Here is a 17,658-nt window from a genome sequence, read left to right as displayed (position 1 = left end):
TTTTCTGTTGGATTACAAAAAAGATCGTGACCATAGAGGTTTGGATTTCCAGAGGCAAAGATTTAAAGCTGGGTGGGCCGGCTTTTGTTACCTGACATGCTTCCAGGTGGGCTTGGGGAAAGAAAATCGTCATTATCTGACCAAAACAACAAAAACTGAGAAGGAAAATTCATTTCCTTCCTAAAGCCAAATAGAAATAATTCAGGTATAATTTCGAGTTGTTAACTTCTGTTGTAATTACTACTAACTTAGTCATTGAGCCCCCCAGTTTTCCTATACCTGATGAACGAAGAGAAAGGTTTTGGAGCTCTTTGTGCCCAGTACGATTATTTGACCTTAATCTGTGAGCAATCTGAAGCAAAATCTCAGTACAGACAGCTAGTAGCACCAGTGGTCCAGGCCTTGGTGAAGCCTTCCTGGCCCCAGGAAGAGAAGGCATTGTCTGGAGATGGGAGTCAGTCAGCAAGCACAGCACTAGAGGCTCAGAGACCTGGGGGCCTGGGAGAGTGCCGGATCCCTGCCACCCCCTGCTGGGTACCTGCTCCCACCATCTGCTCATCCAGAACTGGAGATGGAGGGGGACAGAGAGACAGAAGTAGGGATGGATAAGACATGGAAGGAAGAGTGGAATATAGAAAAAGAGAATAAGGGTGGTTAGAAGTCTTAGGATGTGGAGAAATGCTGGTACCAGATCATTTGCATAAATGGAAGCATCTTACATACCTGCTCAGTAGGTCAGGAACAGGGAAGAGCCCACCAGTATAAGAAAACGACTTTAACATGTTGGTACTATTGAAGATGTGTGCCTTCAATTTGAAAATTATGTGTTATTTTTTTTTTTTTAACAAAATATACAATATTGATCTTATTTATGTATCTGGGCTGTTTCAACACAATTTATTAGTGGCTACCTAATTCCAAAAGCAAAATGTTAGTTTTGTTCATAATCTTTTTTTTACATAATAACATATTGTTGTTATAACTGGTAGATGTTGATTCAGAGGAAGTTGGTTTCTGATCCAAGTTTAGACATAAGCCATGTCTGTCTTCTTTTACCAGCACTTTATTAAGCACCATGAAAACAGATCATGACAAGTGAGCTTAACCACATTAAACATATTGTCTCAGCCATTACTAAGTATCTGCTTGGGGAGCTGAACATGGTGAGTTTTCACTCTGTGCTTCCTTATTTTGATTTTTATTTTATCCATAAGACATGTATTAGAAGGGGTGGCATGGCCCTTTAAGGATAGTTTTGACACTTCACGAATATATTTTAACAGTCATCCACCTGAAACTGAGCCACGTTCTAGAGCAGATACAGGATTGGATGTGTGAAAGACCAGCAATCTTAGAAAAATGGGCATAATATAAATATAAATAATATATATAGCCCCTTGGTAACCTCTGCATTAAAAAGATGCTTTTAGAGAAAGAAGTTGGAAGACTTAAAATACCATACATTTCTATGTCATGGAGCTCTATGGTAATTTAAACCATTATAACTGATTTATAAAAGACTACTTCAAGAGGGCTAACTTTCTAAAGAGCAGGAACAATTTGTGTTTTGAACATGAAAAGTTAACATAATAACCAAGAAACTGAACTCTTGACGTGACCTCTAATAGGTAACTTTGGGCAAAAGTTGATAGGAGGTCTGCAAGTAATGTATATTGGTGTCCATGTTAAAAGTCACCTGAACAAGAATCAGACAGGTCATGAATTAGTTCAGAGAGGTCCTATACAAGTGCCAAATAGTATGAGCAGTTACCTGCATGCTATGTTATCTGGCCAGCAGAGCTGAGTTCAGCTCGTTATTCCCTATTCTGTTTTTTTTAAATAGTTTTTGTATGTAATAGAGGGTTTTTCACCTATGAAGTTACTTGAGTGAATTAGTGAAGTCTTCTTAAATTTGATACTCATTAAGTTTAGAAGGTTACAGAAGTAAAGTTTTACCTACAGTGCAGTGCACGGACTGTTCAAGATTGGATGTTTGGCTGGAAGATGCTTTATCACTGCATTATCAAAATGGTTATAATTTTGCATTATTACTCTCCTTGATTTTGATTTAGCTGTATAATTATAAATTTAGTTTCTGTCCTTTAGTTAATGCTACAGTAGTTAGTATTTATAACAGTTTTATTGGCATGAAAGTTTTGATTAAGCTAAGGCATATGTATTTAGTTATGAATCCTCCCTATATTCCTATTGCTAAATAAAGCAGGTGTATGTAAAATCCTCCCTGCACGTAGTCCATACAGAAACTTTAGAATCCTGAGATGCTTTCCCCCTATAATGTGGAGGAGTAGGAAGGCTTCAGGGCCCCTCACTTCTCCTGGGTGGCCTACATGGAACAGGCTGTCAGCCTCTTTCCCGCTGACACGTGCTGCTCGACACGGAGAAGTTCTGTACAGAAAGCAGGAGCGTCCTTCATGAGGCGGTACTTGGGGCAGACACTGAGCGCACTGTACTCGTCTTTGGTATCTGCCTCTCTAAAATAGACCACCATGTATTTGCGAAGGGGAGTCTGGCTTCTCAGATCGCTGCAGAAGAGGTTAAAGGCAAGGGGGAACAGGTCTTGGGAGTTCTCATGGGAGCTGCCCTCACTCTTGTCACAGGTACTATCACACATGGTGTTGACGTCATTGGAAAGTAGGAAAATGATTTTATCCACTGCTTTCTTCTGAGTGGTAAGCCACTGCACTGGACCCATCTCCGCTATTTTCTTTTTCTGCCACTCTTCAAGAATAACCTCGCTTCTGCAGTGGTTTTGAAGAAATTCAGTGAAGTGACACACTGTGTGATGGAAGCATATTTCAGATGGGTAAACCACAAGAACCTTAATGGGGGCCAGGAGGGTGGCAGTAGGGAAGGAGGCCTTCTTGATCCTTTCTGTGGGGAGAAGAGAGCGTTTGTTAGCTAGGAACGGCACACAGCAGGCCGTCACTCTAATCTGAACCACCACTAGTAAATGAACCCCAGCGAGGGAATATTGGCTGAGCACCAGGGACGCTGTTACTGCCAGCAAGGAAAATACCCCCCGCCCCCCGCAATGTTCCTTTTGAACATACCACCTGAAACACACTGATGCTCAACACAACCTTAAAGATGCTCTAAATGATGTATTTTCAAGTCCCCATCACTACGTCAGTCTTCTTAACCCATATCTTTTCAAATGAAGTCACAGAAACTGTTTAGGTTGGAGGTACTTTGTTTTAGGTGGGTGGTTCTAACCAGTATTACATAGTGTCCTATATAAACAGGGCTACCTAACCTGTGCCCTTCACATCACATTTTGAATTAAGTCAACTCAGTAATTGATCCATCTGATGCCTGCAAGTGGTAGTCTTTGTGTGGTTGTGTTAAGTTAACTGGTACCCCATTTCAGCTGGAACTTGACTGGAATTCTGTATGTGCTACAGAACAGAAACTACATATGAAAGTACTATAACTAATACAGGCCAGATCATATCCCCTGAATAGAAGCATTCCCAAGGTCAGGGTTCCACATGGCTTTCTTACTTAGGTTATGAGATTAATCTTGTTCTGTCCACAACATCACAAAGGACTCATACGGTAAAAGGAGAAGCAGTGGGCTTCCTTCTTGCTGTGTATCTGTATAAATACTCTGACTTCTGTATTTAAGTTCTTGATGTTTAAAGAGTTGGCAAGGACCCTGAGGTACACGAATTCAAGTGAGTATTGTTCTTATGCTATGGGACAATTATTTTTAAAAAGTAGGAACTAGCTTGGGGTACCTGTTACAGGCAAAAATGCAATTCGCTGTTCGCTGTCTTGTGCCCATTGTAGTGCTTGTAGGTGCCCCAATGGTAAAAATGAAACTGGTGGTAGTCACTGGATCGAGAGGTCCCCATCCCTGCTTTGCCTTGGTGGTTGTGACTAAGTCATCATTATCAGTATTTTTGGAGAGTTCTAGGGCATTACATCAGTGCTCTTGCCTTGATGCCAAAATGTAACTGCTTCTGGAGGAATCTTTTAAAAAATTCACTGTTATTTCCTCATTCAGGTTTCTTTAAAGAACTAATCATAACACTTACTGTGCCTCCATATTACGTAGATCCCAGCCGCCAGCAATGCTGTGGCCCCCAGCAGGGCTGGGAGGAGGAAAGGCCGCCAGCCACCCATCATGCTTCTGCCTGGAGAAAACAAAGTTGATTTACTTTCAGCAAAACAAAGCCAAATTTATCTCCTATTTGTAAACAAGATTTTTACTCTATACTCTGTAGAAGTTTAGATTTCTTTTTTTTTTTTTTTTTAACGTTTATTTATTTTTGAGACAGAGAGAGACAGAGCATGAATGGGGGCAGGGTCAGAGAGAGGGAGGCACAGAATCGGAAGCAGGCTCCAGGCTCCGAGCTGTCAGCACAGAGCCCGATGTGGGGCTCGAACTCGTGAACCGCGAGATCATGACCTGAGCCGAAGTCAGACACTTAACCGACTGAGCCACCCAGGCGCCCCGAAGTTTAGATTCCTATTAACACCAAGGGTCAGTAGATCTCTAGGGGGTCTACAGATTGGTGCATTTTTCTGTAGAGTGTCCAGGCCACTTGTTAGATTCTCAAAAGGGATATGTGACCCAGGAGGTTAAGAAAGTTCTGCCAAAATCATTTTGGCTTCTTACTGCACTTATATACAGGCATTTTCACCCTGGTAACCAGAGTTTGCATTCAGGTTTTTTGTTCTTTGATGAATTGATGTTATTCTCAGTGTGATTACTTAATACGTGGGACACACAGATGCCATTTTTCAAGGCTGTTTTGTTAGACTGACAAACACGGTGGGTAATACCACCTCCCACAGGAATATCTGTCAGGTAAGCTCAGGAATCCATAGGCACTGTACCCACACAGAAGTCAGGACTGTTAGGCACCTAGGTTGTCAGTTTGTTGGGCTGAGTTTCTGAGAGTAACACTTTGCAACTTTTGACTCCAGCCCGGGCTAGTTCTGGGAACATTTGTCTGTCTGTACTGAGAGAACTACCATCTCTAAATCCAGAAGGACATTTTCCCCAAATATGCTGCTCTCAGGCATCAGTGAGGTGTGTCTTTGGGGGCCAATATTGCTAATTTGTGGCTGAGTGAACATATCAAATTACAGTAACAGGCTGGGCCACTGAGGCTGGTAAGAAAATCACAGTGTGGTGAAATGCACATTCCCTCATGGACTCAGTCCTTTAGCGCCACTGACTTTTCAGCAGGTCATTGTAGCACAATGAACATCCATTCTGCGCTGTTTATTTTTCCCCCTTCTTGTGTGCATCCTGTTTCATAAAGGATCTTGTGGTGGATTCGCAAATGAAGCCTCTATTCCCGATCAGCTGTCAGGGCCTCTGGCACGGCGGCGTGGACATCTTCCCCTGCACCCCAGCCCCTCACCGTGTACACAGCAGGGGCTCCTGCACCCTCCTGCAGGTGCATGCCCACCCTGGCCCATATTGAATGGGGTAGTGCTGCTGGGCCTCTCAGGCCCTGAACCTCTCTGATCACCCTGCACCTCTCTGATCACCCTGCACAAATGGCTGGGCACTTACGACCATCCAGCGGGAAGGAGATGCCAGTCTGTGGGCAAAGCACAACTGTTCCTTTGCGTCGGATGCAGTCATTGCCACAAGTATGGAAATACGGAGTCAGCTGAGGGAAAAACAAGAGGCTTGGGAAGCTCGCATCATGCTTCAGAGCAGAAGCTCAGCATAATGCCTACTCCCACCAAAATGTCTCCCCCCTTTCTCTCCTGGTTTGAACCGCACCCCCACCCCAGCATTGTAATAGGGTGAAAAAAAAAAAAAAAAAAAAAAAACACATTTTTTGCCTTGGTCACACTTCCATAACAAAGCCCTAAAATCCAAACCAGCAACCTGAGACCAAACACCTGACTCCTGAATTGTGAATGTAAACTTTGTACATGTTGCTAACATGTTGGCTTCCTTATCTAAAAGGGTTAGGTCACAGCCTAATACATATACAAATATTTCCTCTAAAAAAAAAAAAAAAAAAAAACAACCCAGAGCAGTAGAGCTCCTATTGACAGATATATCCTCCGGGACTAGGAAAGTCTGGTTCCCTGGAAAAGGGGTGCAGTCACAATATGCAGACAGGTATCTGCTCCCTCTGGCGTGCCTGAGTGCTACCTTTATGTTCCAGGGAATGAAAAACAAAAGCTCCTTATGCCTTGGGTGTGGCTGTGTCCCTCTATGACCCTCCATGTCCCCACATCATAAACTCGGAGCTGAAAGAGACCTGAGAGCATCTGCCCGGGCCAGCTTCCTGTTTTCCAGCCGACTAGACTCATGCCGAGAGGACAGGCAGCTGCCCTTCAAAGTTCATACGCTGCTTGAAACCCAAACCTTCTGATTTTAAATCCTTTGTTGCTTCATTTTGCAGTTAAAACCGAAACTTGGGAAAATTAAATGGTACTCCTGTCTCGGAAGTTCTCTGAGGCTCTGTGACTAAAACGGAAAGTCAATAGCCACTAATAAAAGCAAAAGGGATCATGGCCCGAAGGTTTGCTTCCACCTTTGCCTCCATAACGAATGAGGCAAGGGTTCCCCACTTGTTGCTTAGTGCAGGCAGCCGGCAGAAGCGAACCGGGGGTGGGAGCTCATCAGCTCCCGTGACCGGTGGCCTGTGCAGCAGCAGCCAGTCCCCCAGCGCCCCTGCCCTCGCGGACGGCTCGGTGAGCCTTACCTGGACCATAGCACCTTCACTCTCCCCAGTCACCGGGATCACCACAGAAGTTCGCGTTGGGGGTTTGTTCTGGGGCAGATTGAATGAGACAGCATGGAGAATCATGAGCCAGGGGAGTGAGAACCAAGATTGCCAGTGAAAAGACTGCTCTTCCCAAACTGACTCAACTCCTCAGACTCTGCGTGAATAAGCATTCATTTCCTACTTCGGATACGTCTACCTCTGGTTGGTTTTAGATTCCCAGGGACTTGTGTTCATTTGTTAAAGGAGTCAAAACAGCCCCGCACACCTAGATAAGGGACCCACCTGCCTGTGCCGTTACAATGGAGGGCCTGTCCAGGGAATCCTAGGGGACCTGCATTTTCCTCGTCAGCAAGGTGAGCAAGGCTGGGGGTGGTGTTAGGAAACGAAGGGAAGAGGTACCTCCAGCACGTTAGAAAACCCGATTACAATGCGATTTTGGATGAGAGCCATGTATTTGTTTCCAAGGGGGCTGGTTGTAAAATTCACTTCCACCACCGTCTTGTTCTTCTTACAGGCAGTGACGTTGGGATCCCACAGACTTCCTGAGTCCAGAGAGAATCACATGGATGGTGTTGCAAACTGCCCCTCATTTAAGTCTCCCAAAGGGCTTGGCCAAAACAAATCTAAGTTCTCTGGCATGCGTGCATCCAAGGGCTCTCTGCACAGTGTACCTTTTACTAGTCCTTGCTCCCAGCATCGCAAAGTACCTGCTGCCCAAGAAAGTTTAGGGGCCCCATATCACCACTTTGCTGAGATAGCTTCCCTGGGCTGGGGGCGGGGGGTGGTGTTGGAGGCACAGATGGGGTTCTACTACTCCCTTCAATTCTCAACATCCATTTTGAGTTAAGGGTTGAGGTCAGCATTTTTTCCTTTCCAGGATGGGGAGGAGGAGCCCCAGGCCAGAAGACATGTTTAAGGTTATAGAGCGAGTGGATACCCTGACAGGCCTACTCACTGAGACAAAGTCAGTTGTTTGATTTTTGGGACTTGCAAATCAGTACCAGGTTAATTTCCAGGAACAGAAGAGATGGGAGTGTGTGGTGGTTTCCCCACGGGGGAGAGCATGGCAGGCCCTAGCTCAGAACCGTCTTTGGAGGGGGGGTCTAGGACTGATGGAAGGCCCTCAGAGCTCCCCACACCCACTGTGCCCTCCACAGTCCAGATTTCTTTTGGTGGGAGGCAAGAAAGGAAGCATAAAGCTCCAAGTCTGCCTTCCACGAAGGAGTCTGTGTGCAGTTCAGTCTGATGGGATGCACAGGGATGCCCGCTGGGTTGGGGGTGCCTAAAAGATGGGGATTGGTTCCCTCATGGGCCACTAGCCTCATTAGCATCATAAGACTGTATTACCCAGAAATTTACAAGCACCCTTGTAAAATCCTTGGAAATCGGACACTTAGGACTGATTATCCTCAAGATACTTATTTCGAAACTCCAAGGGTAGAGGCAGGTTCTAATAGTTTAGCCTGTGAGAGGTGAACTCCAGTGAAGACACAAGTTGAGAATATGCTTTGAGGTCATTACTTTAGCTAACACTCCCACCTCGAATGCTTGCTAATCCAAATGGAAGGTTCATTGGGCCCCCAGGGCCAGAGGTCAGTGGAAGGACTTACAGATTCCCCTCCAGTCAGGAAGGGCCTCCAATCAGCACCACTGTAAGTGCAGTTTGTACAGCGGGTGTTTTTCTGTGACTGTTGGCTCACTACCTAAACCTACTCAGAATGGGTCCTTCTCTGGACAGGCTGCTTGACTGAGTCGGTACAGTGCTGGCCAGGAGTGCTGGCCAGGGATCAGCCCTCTCCGTGCAACTTGGACACAGAACTCCCCTGCTCTGGGCCTCAGTTTCTTCATGGAAGATGGATTGGGTTGTGCTGGCCCCAGGTTCCTCTGATGACAAAAGCAAACATGTATTTACTTACCTGCCTTGATGCACTTTTTTTGGTATTTCATTATGTGGTCTAGGCAGCCTGGAGATTTGAATGGAAGTTTTTACGTTAGAAAAAGGGATCTCCACTCCACTCCCTCGCCAGCAAGCACACATGCACACATGCTTACCACACTTGTAACAAACTGCCAGAATACTCAAGATGTGAGGTAAGATAGCAAATTTAAATGGGGCGCTAACATTTGGCATTTGGTGGTTAAACAGAAGACTACCCACGAAGTGATAACCAGAGTCTAATTTAAATACAACCTTTATCAGAATAGTATCTATGATCCCCGGGAGAAGACTTGAACCTTTGAAAAGGTTTGATAATATATGTAAATACCGCCTCTTCCAGGAAATGGAACTCAATCCACCCCACACCCCTACCCCAGAATAGGGGGACCTTTAGTCATTTGCTTTTTTAAAAAAGTCATAGTAGAGAAATGGAAAATCAGTAGATTTACAAGGGAGATGCCTGGCAGGTACCACTTAACCAAGTGACGATGGTGAACATGACCAGTGACGTGGTGTGTATGTCACCTGCCCCTGATAGGAAGCGAGGACAAGGACACTCGACCTCTGCACTGTCTCTCCAAAAACTCACACCCCCAATCTAATCAGGAGACAAATATCAGACAAACCCAGACTAGGGGACATTCTGCAGGATGCCTGGCCGGCACCCTAGATTGTCAAGGTCCTGAAGAACAAAGGAAGACTCAAACCTGTTACCAGAGGAGACCGAGGGACACGAGGACTAAATGGGACTGGCACAGAAAGAGGGCATTCATGGAAAAGCAGGTGACATCCAAATAAAGTCTGGAGTTTAGTTAATAGGGATGTACCCATGTTGGTTTCTTAGCTTTGATAAACGTACCACGGTGACATCAAAGGTGAATGAATGATTGGGGAAACTGCGTGAGAGCTATATGGGGATCCTTCGGACATCCACACAGTTCCTTGTATTATCTTTGCAACTTTTCTGTAAAGCTAAAATTACTCCAAAATAAGACATTTATGTTTTTTAAAATGGGGTTTGGCCGCATCAAGAAAGCTGGAAACTACTATGTAGTAAGTTGTGGGGCAAAAAGAACACCCTGGACCACACTCTCAAAGAACAGCAAGGAATCAGAAATTTACCCCATTTGGCTTGGACACCTTGCCAGAGGCAGAGGACAGGAGTGGAGTACAGAACAGGTGACCCATCCCAGGTGAGGGTGGCATGGGAACCACTGTAGCCGGCACCATGCTGGCCCCTCTACACATGACACACGATCCTGTCTCATCCGCGCGGCAGCCCCGTGTGTGACCCTGAAGGTGTGATACTGGAGGGCTGGTTGTGTGCTGTAGCATAGGGAAAATAACCCAGCGTTCAACCCAGTGCCACCTGCATTTCACTGACAGCCCCGGGGGCCGACTGGGGTCCATGTGTCCTCAGAGACCCAGCCACTCCTCAAACACCACAGCCAGTGAGGAAGCCAGCCGACACTGGAGCCCACATTGTACCCACAACATTCTGCATTAGTGGCAGATGGTTAAAGTCACTGATCAAGAAGGCCCAGGGTTGGGACGTCAGCTTCACTCTTCCTGTGTGTGTAACCCAGGGCAAGTCACTTAAGCTCTCAATGTCTTCATCCATCCAACAACCTCAGGGCTGTTGGAAGCTTTGGTGACAGGATGCACGTCAGGTGCTCAGCTGGTGCCTGACACACAGGAACAGGCTTTTCCCTACTTTTTATCTGACTTCCTCCTCTCCCCCACTCTGTGAGTGAGGCATAGTCACTACTGTGTCTCACGAGGAAACCAGACTCAGCGAAGCCAAATGCCTTGACGAGGCACCCCAGCCTCTCTGTGCCAAACCACACACCAGACAGCAAGCATCCCCGCAAGACAGAGGATGACAGAGGGAGGAGTGAGGGAGTTACCTGGTGAGGTGAAATTCACAGACATGGAGGGGCTGTCTTCATTCATATTTGCATTGGGGATATTGTGGGCCCCAATGAAGTAGACTGTGTTCAGCTCCACAGGAAAACCTACGTAGGAAAACGTCCACTGCAAGGCAAAGCAAAGAACCCCTGAATTCCCAAAGCACTGCAACGCAGAAATGTAGTGCCTTTGTGTGCTGCCCTTTCCATTTATAATTGCATTCCTTTACCTACTGCTGAAACTTCTGTCTCCAGCTGATGTCTACTACGGGAACAGAGCTCACACCATTTGCCAGTGTAAGTCACAGAATCAGAGACGTGTAAACTTTTAGAGCCAGGATATAATTTAAGTTCAGCTCCCCTCACTTTGTGGATGGGGAAACTGAGGCCCAGAGATGCTGACTTGCCCACGGCACACAGCCCAGAAGTGGCCAAAAATAGGATTTGAACCCAGGCATCCTACTCCAGGCTCCAAGCTGTGGCTGCTGAGCAGCCTGTGTGTACTGCACGTCACGTCTGCCCCCCCAAGCAAAGGGGCGAGCTTTAACGACAATTAGCCGAAGTGCCTCAGCGCGCTCACTCTGCCGCCAGAGGGTCTGGTCTGAGTCTGGAAGGCTTCTGTGTAATTGCACCTCACGCAGCTGTAGGACTGGAGGTTACTCTTGCCTGTCACGCAGATCTTGGTGGCCTTCAACAAGCGGATGCTGGCTGCAGAGACAGGCAAGAAGGCAGCTGTTTATTTAGCACCTACTATGCGGCCAGCTTGATGCTGGAGGGTTTACATGCCTTATCCCAGTTCATATTCACAACAGTCCTGTAAGGTAGGCACCTTTGCTGTCCTCTGTTTACAGATAGGGTGAGTGAGGCTTGGGGGATTTCAGGGAGCACTACCTAAGCTTACAAAGCTCACCAGTGGCAGATATGGATTTAACTCCAAAACCCAAGCTCTTTCCTCCTCACCGGTAAGCCTCAATTTCACAGGATCCTGCAAAGGGGACTCTGGCTCTGCACTACGGTGGGTGTCTTTTAAGAGGAACAGACCCCTCAGAGTGTCATCATCAAACCATGCTGTTCTGACTGCCCCTCCCTCCCCCTATTCCCTGCCTGGAAGGCTGACCACTCCTTCAAGGCCAAGCTCTCCTGTAATAACAGCTAACAAATGCAAATGCTCACTCTGTACTAGGTGTAGGGCCACTGCCTCACTGCACCACCTACGATGCTCCCTGAGGACCCTCGCCAGCTCCCCGCTGCCTCCACCCCATTCAGATGGAGCACAGCTCCTTCTGGGACCCCCTAACACTGAGCCTGTGTCCCTCTGCTTGCCTCCCCCCGTCCTCTGAGAGCCCTACTGGGTGGGAACGGTGACCGCCTCACCTCTCTGTGCCTGGCACTCCTGATTCCTGACTTGATGGAATTGAACTGAATTGAGCAGGTGGAAAGCAGAGACATGGGCTTTAGGCCCCCAGGATTGGTTCATTGAAAGAACTTGCAAGCTGCCTTGGGGGAAATGCCAGGACTTTCATGGTGCCTTTTGGGAAACAGAAATGTACCTGAGCCAGCACTTTTCCTAAACTTGGTGGTGGTTGGGGGCTGGGGCGGGGCGGGGGGGGGGGAGGGAAATCATCTCTGCACTTACTCTGTTTTCTTCCACAAGATATAACAAACCAAAGAGTACACAGATCGTAAGTAGACCACATGATGGGTTGTCACACTCACGTAGCCAGTACCCAGGCTGAGAAACACACCAGGAATGCCCTTCGTGCTGTCAGTTGCTCCCTACCCAAGAAGAACCACTACTGTGGCTTCCAACCACTTAGTTTTGCATTCAGATGTGGATGTGGACTCTGGAATCGGGTGTCTTATGTTTGTGAGATTCATTCATCCACACTGTGTTTAGTGACAGATCATCATACTCATTGCTGCATCGGGTTGGTTCTGTGATTCCAATTCTACTGTCAGGCATTTGATGCATTCCATTTTTTGGCTGTTATGAATAATGCTACCAAGAATAATCTAGCACAGCAGCACCCCACCCCCTTACTCACAGGGGATATGTTCCAAGACCCCCAGTGGATGCCTAAAACTGTGGAGAGTACTGAACCCTATCTACATTTTTTTTCCTATACACACATACCTATGATAAAGTTTAATTTATAAATCAGGCACAGCAAGAGATTAACAATAGTTGATAATAAAATAGAACAATTATAACAACAGACTGTAATAAAAGTTATGTGAATATGATCTCTATCTGAAAATATTGTGCTGTGCTCGTCCATCTTCTATGTGATGAGGTGAAGCGAGGTGAATGTGGTTGGTGCTGACATAGCATTAAGCTACTATGGACCTTCTGAAGATACGTCAGAAGGAGGACCGTCTGCTTCCAGCCTCTGGTTGACCATGAGTAACTGAAGCCATGGAAAGTAAAACCACAGATAAGGGGGGACCACACAGTATGTGGCTTTTGGTGCACTTATGTATTTACAGTATTCTGTTTGGTTCCTGCCAGCGGTGGAATTAATGGGTCACACAATCTGCACTTTTCTGCTTTAGTAGATACTTTATTGCTTGATGCAGACTTACCATCTGCCCGGAGTACCCAGCTCACATTCATCAAAATTGAATAGTCCTCCATTGCAACTCTGCTTCTAACAGGTTCCACTCGGAGGTCCCTCAAGTCTCCTGGGGTCAGAGTGTGTTGGACCATCCACTCTGGAGACGGTCCTGGGAAGAAGCAAAACTGCCTAAGATGCTCTCCTCCCTGGCCCTACCCAACGCCATCTCCTCTGAGTGGCCCACCCCGATCCATCCTTCGCTCCCTGTTCATCTCTTCTTCCTGCTAAGGCAGTCTCTTAGTGCTGGCTGATTTATGGCCAAGGAGATTGGTAACCTTCCGGCCCCACCCCACAGGGCACTTGGGACCACCCCATGCGCCTGTGCACTTAAGGATGTATTTAGCAAATTTGACATGCTTGTCCCTCATGTATCAGCCTGGACTCCAGCCAGCTGGCCCACACAACTCCTACTTCCTAATCACTGGTGGCCCCAACCCTCCTCCAGCTCACCTTTTTCCATTCACAATTCTTGGGCAGGAGCCCACTCATTCTTCAAAGGCTACCATCTCAAACACTCCTCCTTCTCTAAGACAGCTGCTTCCTGTTCTCCACTGTAAATGACCTCCTTATCACAGCACTTGATCTCCCAGAGCGGCAGGCTTCACTTTCCACCATGAATGGGGATTCCGGCCCTGCCTGTGCCCCTCTTACTGGCCAGGAAGCCAGCCCATCTGAAACACTGGGAGCTCTGCCTTGCTGGGTAGAGGCTTCATCCACGTTGGCTAACAAAGCAATGTTTCACCCTCTCCCTGGTCTCCAATGACCCACTGTCTGGATTTGGGCCCTCTAAAAGTCCACTGTTCTGTCAGTATAAAGCCCCAAATACCCATTCCCTAGCACACCTACCAGGTTCAGAGCCACACTGAATGGTCTGCAAGAGAGAAAGAAACAAAGTATTGTGTTGAATGTCAGCAAACCATAAGCCTTCATTTGCCAAATTAGACAAAACACCATATTTTTCTTAAAATGTACATACAAGTGGCAAACTTTCAGAGAAAAGTTGGGCTGGTTCCACTTCAGTTTAGGGGAGACTAAGCTGGCCCATCGTAGGCTACGATAGACCTTAGATTAGCTATCAATATACTTAGATCCTCAAGCCTGCTCATCGCCAAACTTAAAAACTAGAGTTGGGTCTCCACTCCTCTCTGCGCCTCGCCCCCTTTCCCTGCTATAAGCAGGGGTGATCTGGACCATCATGAAGACCCCTTCCCACTCTAATGTTCAAGTGTAGATTTTGAGGACCATCCAGAGAACCTATTGATTCTCTCCAGGTTAAGGACTAGCTGTGCCAAGAAGATAAATGGAAGAAAGTTATGAATGCAATCCAAGGTGCTGTCCCAGTGTCTTTAAAATATTCCTCCTCTGATACAAAAGGACTCACCTGAGCTAGCTATTCAGAAAATCAAAAAGCAGTTGTGATTTCATCATGTTATCTTTTGAAAAGAGTTTTTAAAAACTCTTGATCATTAGTGCCCAAAAAGGCCAGTACTAAATCCTTTAGGGTTAATGGCTCATGTCATTTTAAGAAACAAATAATCAGTACTTTTGTTTTGGAAGAAAATACCAGATCTAAAATATTTAACTTTCAGGCAGCAGCAAGTTCCAGTGACAAAACCCTATACAATGAAAGTCGACCAGCTCTGGAGTCTGATCCCTCTCAGCCTGTACATTTCCAAACATCTTGTAAGACAGAAGGTTAAGACTTTTGATGGTTTGAGTAATATGGGTTTGGGTGAAATTGTTAGTCCCTCATCTTTGTCTTTTTAAAGCTGAACTCCAAGTAATATCAGACATTTTTTTAAACAAATAAGACACCATAGTGGGAGCTGAGTTCTTGTCAAAGGGCTGGTGAGACAAATTTTAGGAAGAAGCAAAGCAACAAGGAGAGTAGCTGGAGGCACCAGGGCACATGATCGGGGTTCATTTTTCCATAATCATGAACAAGTAACCACCATGTTTTATGCTCTATGCTAAGAGAGCAGGGATATAGTTTCAAATGCTGTTTCATAAGATTTTTCTTCACTAGTGACCCAAAAGATTCCCTCAATCCTTCAAGGCACTGGGGAGAAAAGCAAACCAGCCAGAGTTCAACAGATTACTAGCTCCGGGTCATGGTACCCTAGCACAGCATCAATCAACATGGCAAAAAAGGGCAAGCAGTAATGGAGAAGCAGGGTTTTTTTTTTGTTTTGTTTTGTTTTTTAACGTTTATTTATTTATTTTTGAGAGAGAGAGTGAGAGAAAGAAAGAGAGAATATTCTCCATAAGTATGGGAGGGGCAGAGAGAGAGAGAGACAGACAGACAGACAGACTGACAGAATCTGAAGCAGGCTCCAGGCTCTGAGCTAGCAAGACAGAGCAGGACGCGGGGCTCGAACCCACGAATCCCGAGACCATGACCTGAGCCGAAGCCGGATGCTTCACCGACTGAGCCACCCAGGCGCCCCGAGAAGCAGTTCTTGTACCCAAAAGTGGGCAGACCTCGATTGCAAGCGTAACAATTAACAATATTGAGTGCCTACCATGTGCCAGGCTCTTTGCTGCTGCCTTGCAAGCCCTGTCGCTCTTCCTCACTAGACCCAAGTGAGTCTTCCTTCTACAGATGAAGACATCGAGCCTCAGTGAGCATAAATGACCGAATCCAGAACACCGGCTGGCATTTGAGCCCGGGGCCCTCTGATTCCGACGCCCCTGACTCTAGCCTGAAGCCCAGGACGGCGTGTCGGGCTGACCCAGAGGGCGCATGTGTGCCCCTTCCAGGGGGCCCTCGGAGAACAAGCATGAGATGGGGCGTCGGCCGCCGTCAGGGTCGGGGCTCCAGGGAGGGAACGCGGGAAAGGGGCGCGGGCGGAGGCTTACCGGCTCCGTGGACACCAATCCCCAGCACAGCGCGGCCAGACTCAGCAGCGCCAGCGACATCGCGGAATCCCCGTCAGCCCCGGCCGGCCGCACTCTTATCTCGGCGCCCGGGGCCATCCCTCGGGGCCCCGCCTCCCGCAGCGCCGCCCCGGCCCCGCCGCCCGCGCCGAGGGCGGACCCCTCTCTGGGTGGCAACGTAGGAGCGCCGGGGCCCGCCTGCCGGGGCTCGCGGGGATGGGCCGCGTCCCAGAGCCTCGGGGCGCCTGGTGGGCAGAGCACCGGCGGTCCCGGCACGCTCCGGGCCCCGTGCACACGTGGGAGCAGTGAGCCAAGTGCAGGATTGCACACGCGCGCTCGGGCCAGCCCGCAGACCCGGTCCGAACCGCCCGCCCGTCGTTCCCCTCCAGGCCGCGAAGAGCGCGCGGTGCGCCCGCGCCGCCAGTTACAGGGTAGCGGGGCGAGGGCCCTGACGCCGCCGCCGCCGCCGCCGCTCCGCCGCAGCCCGCCCCCCCCCCCCCACCCTGCCCCGGGCCCCAGCTGCCGAGGGTGAGTAGCATGGGGCGCGCCCCGACCCGCACGGCCCTGGCCGCAGACCGGAGCCCCGGGCGGCCTCGGGCCGGGAGTGGGTGAGTCGGGAGGACCCGGGCTGGACGCCGAGGCAGGAGCCCCACCTTCCGCACCAGCGCCCCTTCCCCCCCACCGCTCCCCGAGACAAAAGGGTGGGACGCGGGCAGCCGAACCTTGCTGAGTTCTTCGCGGCAGCTAGTACTTATGAGGAACTAAGTTGTGTGTTGTTAGAGTAATGGAAACCTGGTGTGCTTACTGCCAAACAAAACGAGGTCTGAAAGTAACACTTGGGTGTCCGAAGGCGGAAGCGTTGGACGCTGTCAGGATTTCGCTGTTCGCAAAAATCACGCGCCGCCTTAAGTGCAAATCCCCCGCTGGCCCTCAGACACTTGTTCTGACCCCTGGGCACCCACTGGGCTCTGCTTTTACAAGCCCTCTTTTGGTAATTCTGCCGCCTGCGGCTGGCTGGAACCATCCTTTGAGACACAGTGATTTGGGAACAGGTTAACAAAAAATTAGTTGGGCTAACAATGGATCTCAGAGCTTAGATCTGGGCTGCTGCAGTCCCCTGTTTGCAAAGGACCAAGTTAGGTTGACCAACTCCAGGCCACTGAAACTTGCAGGCCATGTTAGCGGCCTTCCTACAGATGAAGAGATGAAGGCCTAGAGACGGCCCTGAAACTTATGGAGGGAATTGTCAGCTGGTGAGAGGTTGACTTTATCAAGCAGCTGGTTTTGCTGAGGTCCTACTATGTGCCAGGCCTGGCTCACTTGCTGGGTACAGATTTCGGGCTACATGGACTGGAGCTCAGTCTCAAGGTCAGCTAGAGCTCTGGCATCAATACATGTGGGGCTCCAGGTGACGTTTCCAGAGGATTGGTCTGGTTCCTGACCCTGGAGAATTGACTGACGGGAGATTGTTGCCTCATCACTGCCTGGGGCTGGGTCACTCTGGGCCCCTTACTCAACCTCTCTGAGTTGCTTTGACCTATGTGGTCCTTGAGACCTTTTACAGCTCTGATAGTTGTCTGTCTTCTCAGCAA

At 48.3% G+C, this 17,658-nt stretch overlaps 2 protein-coding genes across 7 annotated transcripts in view; one reads left to right on the top strand and one right to left on the bottom strand.

The window, feature by feature from the left end:
- Positions 1 to 786: 786 nt before the first annotated feature.
- IL17RB (interleukin 17 receptor B) lies at positions 787 to 17,228 on the bottom strand. 3 transcript variants are annotated; one of them, XM_045493215.1, is made up of 11 exons: positions 16,789 to 17,228; positions 14,036 to 14,060; positions 13,158 to 13,298; positions 11,155 to 11,282; positions 10,575 to 10,701; positions 8,645 to 8,692; positions 7,128 to 7,270; positions 6,705 to 6,773; positions 5,552 to 5,651; positions 4,059 to 4,157; positions 787 to 2,892 (listed from the first exon to the last, which is right to left on the bottom strand). In XM_045493215.1, exons 3-11 carry the CDS (start codon positions 13,279 to 13,281, stop codon positions 2,345 to 2,347), a joined length of 1,386 nt encoding a protein of 461 aa, XP_045349171.1. In that variant the 5' UTR covers positions 13,282 to 13,298; positions 14,036 to 14,060; positions 16,789 to 17,228; the 3' UTR covers positions 787 to 2,344. The 3 variants fall into 3 exon arrangements, with proteins under 3 accessions (XP_045349171.1, XP_045349172.1, XP_045349169.1); XM_045493216.1 differs by lacking the exon at positions 16,789 to 17,228 and adding an exon at positions 16,049 to 16,165; XM_045493213.1 differs by lacking the exon at positions 16,789 to 17,228 and adding an exon at positions 15,712 to 15,887.
- The window catches only part of CHDH (choline dehydrogenase), a 40,956-nt gene continuing 39,521 nt past the window's right edge, over positions 16,224 to 17,658 (top strand). For 2 of the 4 annotated variants that reach the window (XM_045493208.1, XM_045493207.1), the window contains exon 1: positions 16,224 to 16,594. The gene's annotated coding sequence lies outside the window, so the exon portion shown is untranslated. The remainder of the gene's footprint in view (positions 16,595 to 17,658) is intronic. The other 2 variants (XM_045493209.1, XM_045493210.1) reach the window with 2 other exon arrangements.

Source organism: Leopardus geoffroyi, chromosome A2 (genome assembly GCF_018350155.1).
Source record: "Leopardus geoffroyi isolate Oge1 chromosome A2, O.geoffroyi_Oge1_pat1.0, whole genome shotgun sequence".
In the NCBI taxonomy this organism is placed as follows: Eukaryota; Metazoa; Chordata; class Mammalia; order Carnivora; family Felidae; genus Leopardus; species Leopardus geoffroyi.
This window is presented reverse-complemented; position numbering and strand designations above follow the sequence as displayed.

Bases quoted from the DNA above. Each gene is read 5' to 3' on its own strand.
- IL17RB (XM_045493216.1), bottom strand. From the start codon at position 16,165: ATGGCCCCGGGCGCCGAGATAAGAGTGCGGCCGGCCGGGGCTGACGGG. The intron at 6,774-7,127 runs GTACCTCTTCCC...AATCTGCCCCAG, and splicing joins GGTTTTCTAACGTGCTGGAG to AACAAACCCCCAACGCGAAC. The intron at 2,893-4,058 runs GTAAGTGTTATG...TTCTCCCCACAG, and splicing joins CTACGTAATATGGAGGCACA to AAAGGATCAAGAAGGCCTCC.